We start from the raw sequence: 8925 nt of genomic DNA on the forward strand, positions 1-8925 counted from the left end.
GGCGCCGAGCCAAGGCTACATATTTGGAAAAGCTACCATCTTCCCAAGTTCCCCACCCACCTCAACTTTGGCAGTGGGAACAAACTCAAGGGCAATTTGACGATATCTATCAAACTTAATAACTCAAATTTCTGAACAAAGAAATTGATGTACTATTATAAATTGACCTTACAGATATTCTAGATTGTATATGAAATAACATCATGTACAGGGTTGGGGGAAAAGGGAAGAAAATCTCAGCGCAGCTTAAATGTCCATTAACAAAATACTGGCTCAGAAAGCTGCGGCATGTACATATAGCAGCAGTCACAGAAAAAGAGTACAATGCTTCAACATCCTGAAATATGTTTAAGTACACAATAAGCAGGTGAAAAAAGTAAAGGATAAAATTTCCGTATGAAATGCAATTGGCATAAAAATTAGACACATGAATGTGAAAATATTTACACATCCATGGGCTTGTGGGGGCAGACTTCTCTGGAAGGTGGTGCTGGTTAAACTTAGAGGAGAGCAGCTGAGAGGCAGAGGAAGACTTGTCACTGTGGGCCCTCAGCAGTCAACTACCTGATTCTGCTATTCATTCAAGAAACAAGAGAGCACGTTTTGCCCTAATTTTAAGACTGAAGCCTTAAGCTTGTGACTTTTTTTTGAGACAGAGCCTCAAGCTGTTGCCTTGGGTAGAGTGCTGTGGCATCATAGTTCACAGCAATCTCAAACTCTTGGGTTTGAGAGATCCTCTTGCCTCAGCCTCCCAAGCAGCTGGGACTACAGGTGCCCACCACGATGCCCGGCTATTTTTTAAAAGGTTATAGTTGTCATTGTTGTTTGGCAGGCCTGGGCTGGATTCGAATCTACCAGCTCTGGTGTATGTGGCTGGTGCCCTAGCCACTTGAGCTACAGGCAACGAGCCAAGCTTGCGACCTTGATACTTAGATTCTCAGGCTGCTGGCAGCCCAGAAGACTACAGCAAAGGCACCACTGGATCTGTGGCCCATCAGTAGCCCTCTAACTACCTTGCCACAGACCCTGGGGAAGCTTGAAATTGCCCACTCCATTCCCACAAACCCATTCTCTTTCTGGGCTCACCGTGGTCTAACTTGTTGGCTTTGACGATCTTCACCGCATAATCAGAGATACTGGAACACTCGATCTGAAGGCCCAGGAAGAAGGGAGGGTGAGACCCCCCCAGTCCCATCCTCAGCCCCCATCCTCCTCCATCCAGTCCCTGAGCCAATGGGCCCACTCTCCACCCTCCAAGCTCAGGCCCACCTGGCCACCCAGAAGACTCACCCCGATAACCTTACGGGCCCCAGCCTTGGCAGCAAACATGCAGAGGATCCCTGTGCCCGAGCCTACGTCCAGCACCACCTTGTCCTTGAAGAGGTGCCGGTTGTGAAACATGGAGTTACGGTAGGTGAGGGTGCGCACCTCATCCTTCAGCATCTCCTGGAGAAAGAGGCGCCTGTGAGAGGGCCCATGTTCCCTGCTGGAAAGCAGGTCCCCAAGGCACTGACAGTTTGGAGGGCCAGAGCTCAGCCCATCCACTTTACTTCTGTGCACCTCAGACTAGATGGACTAAATTCCCATCTGAGCCAAACTGCCACCTAAACCCTGCAATACTTGGCTTTTAAAAGTCCTCAGTAACTTCATGCTGCTGAACTGTACCCTTAAGGAATGGTAATCTTACAGTATTACGTTTTACCACAATTTTATGAAAATGGCCTCAGGGAAAAAGAAGTTCCTTAGATTGCCACCCCAACTGCATTCTGGGACCTAAGTCTCTTCAGGCAAAAGGGTCCAGGTTCAGAAGCTGTCAGGGCACGAGCACCTGGGACACAGTCCCAGTAGTGGTCACTAGAGGGCGGCAGAGACCAGCAGGCCCCGTCTGACCTCGGGCTGAGGTCTCCGAAACGCATGCGTAATCCCAACCAGCCACTTCAGGCTTTGGAGATGGGCTCTGCAAAGCAGCAGGCTAACCTCGGTCTCCAAGGCAACGGCTGGGTGAGGTGACCCTGGGCCTGCGCAGCAGAGGGGCAGCCCACTGTTGGGGAAGCAGTGCGCAAGCATAGAGATGTAATTAATCTCCACCGCCCCCCAACATTTAACTCCCTCAAAATTCACCTGCCTCGGGAACCATCCACACTCACCTCATGGATGCCAAAGTGGGCGTAAGAGTCGAAGTAGTAATCTTTGGACGTCATGTCCTCAGCATTGGGCTTCTCGCTGCTTTCCGCCTGGCCACAGGAAACCTGGGAGGGGCCGATGGGAGCATGGGTTAAATTTGGGGCCTCCCCACAACTTCTTCAGGCCCCTGCTTTATCCCTGAACAGTAGTATAAACCCCCCCAAATCAACACTACAGCCCCCGCCTGCCATCTTGCCTATCCCCAGGAATCCAAATCTAACAATCCCATTTTCCACTTCCAGGACCCCCCCCCCAGAGCACCATCCAGGGGAGCACCCCGATACCTCAGCCACGCCTACCATCTCTCCAGTCTCTCTGCCCCCGTCTCTAGCTCAGCCCACAGCTGGGGAGGGGAGGGGAAGCAGAACTGGGGCAGACACAGGGAAGGGCAAAGGGGGACTGGAGATGGAGTTAAGGAAGTAGCCAGGATGCTGGGAGGGGGGTGGCATATGGGGGCTGTGAACCTGGAGGGTTTTGCATTAAGTGTTTTGGGGCATGAGGTAAACTGGTTTGAAGCAAGAAGGACATGGTTAGACTTCTAGAAAGGACCAGATGTGTGGCAAGATATATTTATGTGGATGGAGGTGGGGGTGGGGAGGGGGTCTCACAAAAGGATATTTACTTCTTCAAGAGGCGGCTGGAGGCTCATCCCATTAGCCAAGGTGGCTACAAAATTCTAGGAGAGAGTAACAGGGAGAAAGGATTAGCTACTGGGAGTGGCTGGGCGGCGGGGCCTGGTCTTTTGGGGCAGTGGGTTTCCAGCAGTTTTCCTTTTCCTTGGTGGGGAATGGGAGCAAAGAAGGCAGGCAGGTAATGAGGCAGGGCTGCTTTAAAAGGGAAGGGAGAAGTCAGGGAGAAAAGGGGGCCTCCTATCCCAGCTGTGGCTGGAGAGATGGTGGCCCGCCCCCATGCTGCCCTACTCTGGCCAGGCAGCTGACCACACACACCTCCCCCATCCAAGCCAGAGGAACTGGCTGACACCCACTGGGCACTCAGGCACAGCTGTCCCTCCTCCTCATCACCTAATCCCCCCAGATTAGGTGACACTTCCTAACAAACACACCCATGCTGGGGTGCCATGAATAACTGGAGGGAAGGGGCTGGCAGGATATGCCAGCAGGACATCTGTCAGTTCTGCAACTTAGTCTCTCATATGGGAAGATTTCAGAAAAGAGAGTGACCCATAGGCACCCACACCAGACCTAGTGCCTCAGCCCCTGGCTTCTGTCTTGGGCTTAGGCATCCCAAACAAAACCAGATGGAACCAACCTCCTCACTTGTTACCCCTCTACCTAGGAAGGTAGTGTTCCAGGGAGGATGGCCAGCTAGTTTCTGGACCTCTTAATAATGAGAAGGTGCCAGGATGTGGCCCAGCAAGCTAGAGCCCAAAGCCCCAATTCATCCACCCATCCCAGGTCCTGAAAACCTCCACGTGTGGAGGTAAGCCTGAGGCAACCTCTGGGGAAGGTGTTTCTCCACCCATAGAGCCCCTGGTGTAGGAGAAAGCCAAAGGAGTGCATGTATCTTGGGAACTGATCCCTTCCAGACAATACTACAAGGTAAGGTATGGAAGGGCAGAGGCCCCATCCAATTACATCTCTTCCAGATGCGACCACTTTTCGAGGCTCCAAGAAGGGCCAAGTCTCCGGCCATGACTCACTGGGCTCCCCCAATTCTCCTATGCCAATGAGACGCCTATAAGGGAGGCTAGAGAGGGGATTTCCCACTCGGACCCATTTCTCAGTACCAAAGATAGATACTACCACCAGACAAACCAGCCAAAGAGGGAATGAAACACAAGACTAAAACCTCTCCCCACTAGAACCAAACCTCACTGGAATCCACTTCAGACTCATAGGCTCAAGATCCCCACACAGAACTTCATCTCTCCTCCTCACAAACGTCTAGATAGACAGTAAAGGCCACAGCCTATGCACATCGCATCACAACTCCTTCCCTGCAGACATGCCCCCTCCTCCACCGGCCTGGAGGAATCCTACGGGAAGGTGGGCTTTGGGACACGCCCCATGAAAAAGACGTCCCTCCCACACATACAAAAATGGCCACAAGGGGGTGCAAGGCGCCTAACTGGGAAGGATCTCCTCCATCTAGATGACCCACCGACACCCAAAGGGAGGTCACAGGGGCATACCCCATCTCCCCCAACTCTTAAAGCCCCCGGCGGAGGTGAGGAGAATTCAAGGACAGGAAAGTGGGGCAGGAGACCAATTCTTCATCCTCTTCCAGTTTCAAACCCAGAGTGTACAAAACCTAGACCGATGTCCCAGCAGATCCCTCGGGACCTTGGAAGGGGAATGTAAAGGATTGAGAAGCACTGCCCCTCCCAAGTCACTCCTCTTCACGTCGTGGAGGGCCCAAAGGAAATGCCACCCGGTGTGTGTCCCAGTCCCCGGGGAGCAGGGCTGGAGGCTTCAGAAAGAGAGTAGGACCCCCTCTTCCCACCCCAGGCGTCCATACCCCCAGGCGGGGGCGGGGCCTTTGTCCCGCACGTGGAGGCCGCCGGGCCACCCGGCTCGGCACACCCCCTCCCCACCCACCGAGCCTTGGCCACGTGGGGGCCCGGCCGGAAGCGCCCCCAGCCCTCTTCCACGTGGGAGGGGGAATGAAAACTCCTCGGCTAGGTCGGATGCCGAAGGCCCCCGAAAGCTAGGGAACCTCCACCTCAAACGATTTCCCTGCGTCCGGTGAGTGCGGCGCCCCTCGGTGAGGCTTGGGGCCTTCGACCCCAACTTACCGACTTAAGAGTCCTTTCCCCACGGCGGAGGCATAAAACACCGGCTCCCAAGCCGCCCCCTGCCCCCGTCGGCGCTCCAGGCACTCACCTCCATGATGCAGTTCGCGGGCTCGGCTGCCGCCATCTTCACCCGTACCTATTCCTCCTCCGGCCGTCGAGACCCCCCCCTTTCTCTTCACTCCCCCCTCCCCGGGACCGCTTTATACCAGAGGGTCCACGGCCCGCCTACCGCGACCCCGCCAGACGATCTCATTGGCAATACCGGCGGCAGTCTGAAAGTACTCCCTACCAATTGGTTGAAGGGGACGCCCATCAGAGGTCAGGGGTTTGCCCAGGCTAGCGCTCAGGGTCCCGCCCCCTCAAGTCGACCGGGATGGGGACAACTGCCCGTCTATTGCAAAAAGTGCGACTGGTGATTGGGTAAAGTTAACCAGGAGTACCTGCCCACTTTCCCCAGCACCGCCTCAAAGCTTCCCGGCGGGCCCTGCGCTTAGCGGATGTCTTGCAACAGAGCTGTCCGTCACCAAAGCGACCCGCCTTTGAATCGCTTCTATTGGTTTAGCCTTCAGGCCTTTGACCGTCCCTCGCCAAGTTACTGTCCTCAAAGAGAACACTGCAATTGGCCCACGGATAGGGAGGAACTCAGGGCTTTAGGCACCAGCAATTGGCTCAAAGGAACAAGCGCTCCACGTCCATTCGGTGTATTCTCCCGGACTCCCCTTGGAAGAACAAGGGACCTTGTGCCCATTTACCAGCGTTGAGAGACTCCGAGAGAGGGAGGGCTCATTTGGGGTCCGGAAACAAGTCAAGAATAGGAATCAGACGTCAATGCGTTTAATCCCCAGGCCTCACTACACAGCTGTTACAAGTTTTTAAAATCCATCAGCCCCTCTCAGACCACTTTTGCCAAGTCTCTACCCCTGCCGTGAACGCCCACCTCTCTTTGTCTGGCGTAATTCTACGTGTCAGTCAGGGTGCAGTTTAGAGGCCACCTCTTCCAAGAAGCCTTCTTTGATCTATAGAAAGGGTTCCTAGTTGAATGAAGATGAATGCAAAGGGTTGACTTCGTGGACCCTGCCACTACTTACTTATTTCAAACCAGTGTCCTCTGTTCAAACCTCTCTGCTGTCCCTGAATGAGCGCACTCTCTTGTCCCAGGGCTTCAGAGGGCAAACTCTTAACACTTTTAAGATGTCCAGTATAACTTCTTTATTAGTTTTCTGCCTGCCCCTCCACTCTATCCCTCAGGTCCATCACAGCCCATCAGCTCTGGCTATGAGTCTTCCCCGACACCCTGTTTTCTTCCCGGGTTTCCAAGTTGGTACAGTCCCACCCAGATATCAGGCCCAACCATTGGGCTTCTCCTCCCACAGCCTGTCAGTCTCCTGTCCCACCCCTCCTCTCCCTCCCACCCAGCAGCCTAGACTCTTCTCATTCATTAAGACTTCAGTCTTCCCAGATGACCTGGCACCTCCCGGGTTCACAGCCTTACCCTAGCATTATGCACTACAAAGGGAGATAAGGCTCTAAAAAGGTTACAGAGACAGGCGAGGTGACTCATGCCTGTAATCCCAGCACTCTGGGAGTCCAAGGTGGGTGGATTGCCTGAGCTGACGGGTTAGAGACCAGTCTGAGCAAAGGCAAGACCCTTAAAAATAGCCAGGTGTTATGGCCAGGCCTGTAGTCCTAGCTACTCCGGAGGCTGAGGCAAGAGAATCGCTTGAGCCCAAGAGTTGGAGGTTGCTGTGAGCAACCTCAGCACTCTACCAAGGGCAACAAAGTAAGACTCTGTCTCAAAAAATAAATAAATAATTACTTTATTTATTTATTTTTGATTAGCGGAAATAACCAAATCGTGTAAGAAAAGAAAAAAAGTTAGACTTTAACTCTAATAAATAGAGTCTAGAGTCTAAAAGTTAGACTCTAACTCTAACTCTAATAAATAAATAAATAAAATATTTATTTATTTATTTTTGGAGACAGAGTCTAACTTTATTGCCCTCTGTTGAGTGCTGTGATGTCACACAGCTCACAGCAACCTCCAACTCCTGGGCTTAGGTGATTCTCTTGCCTCAGCCTCCTGAGTAGCTGGGACTACAGGCGCCAGCCACTTCTGGCTATTTTTTTGTTGCAGTTTGGCTGGGGCGGGGTTTGAACCCACCACCCTCCGTCTATGGGGCTGGCACCCTATCCACTGAGCCACAGGTGCCACCCAATAAATAATTATTTTAAAATAAAATAAATAAATAAAAAGATACCCCCAGCTACTTGGGAGGCTGAGGTAAGAGAATTGTTTAAGCCCAAGAGGTTGAGGTTGCTATAAGCTGTGATGCCACACCACTCTACTGAGGGCAACATAGTGAGACTATGTCTCAAAAAAATAAATAAATAACGGTGACAGAGTACTCATCTACAGGTAGATGAAAAGAAACTAGCAAAAACGCTTGGAAGGGGCAGTGAGGAGACACCAAGAAGGGAGTGGTGTCCTAGATGCCAGTGAAGGAAGACTGTAACTTTGTTCTGGAACGAGACCGAAAGACTCCATAACCAATGCAGGATTAGCGGAAATAACCAAATCGTGTAAGAAAAGAAAAAAAGTAATTTGCTGGGATGGCATGTAAAGATGTATTCAAATATCTTGCATATCCAGGAGGCAAGTTCTTATAGGTACTCCAACCAAATAAATATCTCTAGAATGAGTGAACGAATTCTTTCTTCAATTTATTTATTTATTTATTTATTTATTTATTTAGGAGACAGAGCCTCAAGCTGTCCCCCTGGGTAGAGTGCCAGTGGCATCAAAGCTCACAGCAACCTCCAACTCCTGGGCTCAAGCAAGTCTCCTGCCTTCGCCTCCCAAGTAGCTGGGACCACAGGCGCCCGCCACAACGCCCGGCTATTCGAACCTGCCACCTTAGGTGTATGTGGCTGGCGCCTTAGCCACTTGAGCCACAGGCGCCGAGCCTCTTTCTTCAATTTATAAACCACATATATCTCTGAACCAAACCTCTTCTACTTAGAATTTAAGTTCTTGAGTGAAAGAACAAACAAATACTTTCAAAAGCTTTTAATATGAAAAGGTTGAAACAACTTTTTGGCAAAAACAGGTAGGGCAAAAACCCCACATCCCTGAGTGGAACAGGAAGACTTTGAAAAGCACATGAAGAGGGCATGGACCTGAGGTCCAATCTTGTAGCAGCTTCTGAGGAAGATCTCAGTCTAAGGGTAAGTTCAAGTCCACAGGTGAAACAGCCAAGATGCCCTCCTGGAGGGGGAAAATGGCAGAGCTCAGTGAGCAGGAAAGGTGTCTTCCAATTAACAGTGTTCCACATCAGTCCAGTCACATCAGAGACAAAGGATGGCAAGAAACGAGAGAGGGGATGGGTACCGAAACCTAAATAAGGGGACAAACCTAGATGGAGGGGGACAGGGACTAGAGGATGAAAGAGTCCTAGAGAAGGGAGAAAGACAGAGCCTAGGGGTAGGGGTTCACAGCACTAGAAGAGGATGGACAGAGTTAAGAATAGGGGGACAAAGACTCAGAAAGAGAGCATGGAGTCTTGTGATTTTATTATTATTATTTTTTTTTTGCAGGTTTTTTTTTGGCTGGGGCTGGGTTTAAACCTGCCGCCTCCAGCATATGGGGCCGGTGACGTAACCCTTTGAGCCACAGGTGCCGCCCCCAAGTCTTGTGATTTTAATGATTAAGAGCCATGGCTTTGTATCCATTTTTTTTTTTTTCTTAAAGACAGAGTCTCAGGGCAGCGCCCATAGCTCAGTGGGTAGGGCACTGGCCTCATACACCGAGGCTGGCAGGTTCAAACCTGGCCCAGGCCAGCTAAAACAACAATGACAACTGCAACAACAACAAAAAAAGATAGCTGGGTGTTGTGGTGGGCGCCTGTATTCCCAGCTACTTGGGAGGCTGAGGCAAGAGAATCACTTAAGCCCAAGAGTCTGAGGTTGCTGTGAGCTATGACGCCATG

General features: G+C 51.4%; 2 protein-coding genes across 4 annotated transcripts in view; both read right to left on the reverse strand.

Annotated features, from left to right (window-relative positions):
- The window catches only part of PRMT1 (protein arginine methyltransferase 1), an 11429-nt gene extending 6194 nt beyond the window's left edge, over nt 1–5235 (reverse strand). The window contains exons 1-5 of one of the 3 annotated variants that reach the window (XM_003801478.1): nt 5028–5199; nt 2807–2860; nt 2148–2249; nt 1291–1446; nt 1087–1150 (exon numbers count right to left, since the gene is read on the reverse strand). In XM_003801478.1, coding sequence (XP_003801526.1) covers nt 1087–1150; nt 1291–1446; nt 2148–2249; nt 2807–2860; nt 5028–5063 — 412 coding nt within the window. In that variant the 5' untranslated portion in view covers nt 5064–5199. Of the gene's footprint in view, nt 1–1086; nt 1151–1290; nt 1447–2147; nt 2250–2468; nt 2637–2806; nt 2861–5027 lie in introns of those variants that run through there. The other 2 variants (XM_003801477.3, XM_012812544.2) reach the window with 2 other exon arrangements.
- Nucleotides 5236–7991: 2756 nt separating this feature from the next.
- The window catches only part of BCL2L12 (BCL2 like 12), an 8289-nt gene continuing 7355 nt past the window's right edge, over nt 7992–8925 (reverse strand). Inside the window, 1 exon segment of the mRNA XM_012812545.2 lies at nt 7992–8204. Coding sequence (XP_012667999.2) covers nt 8154–8204 — 51 coding nt within the window. The 3' untranslated portion in view covers nt 7992–8153.

The sequence above is a fragment of the Otolemur garnettii genome, unplaced genomic scaffold (assembly GCF_000181295.1).
Source record: "Otolemur garnettii isolate 467f Iridium unplaced genomic scaffold, OtoGar3 scaffold00211, whole genome shotgun sequence".
NCBI lineage: Eukaryota > Metazoa > Chordata > Mammalia > Primates > Galagidae > Otolemur > Otolemur garnettii.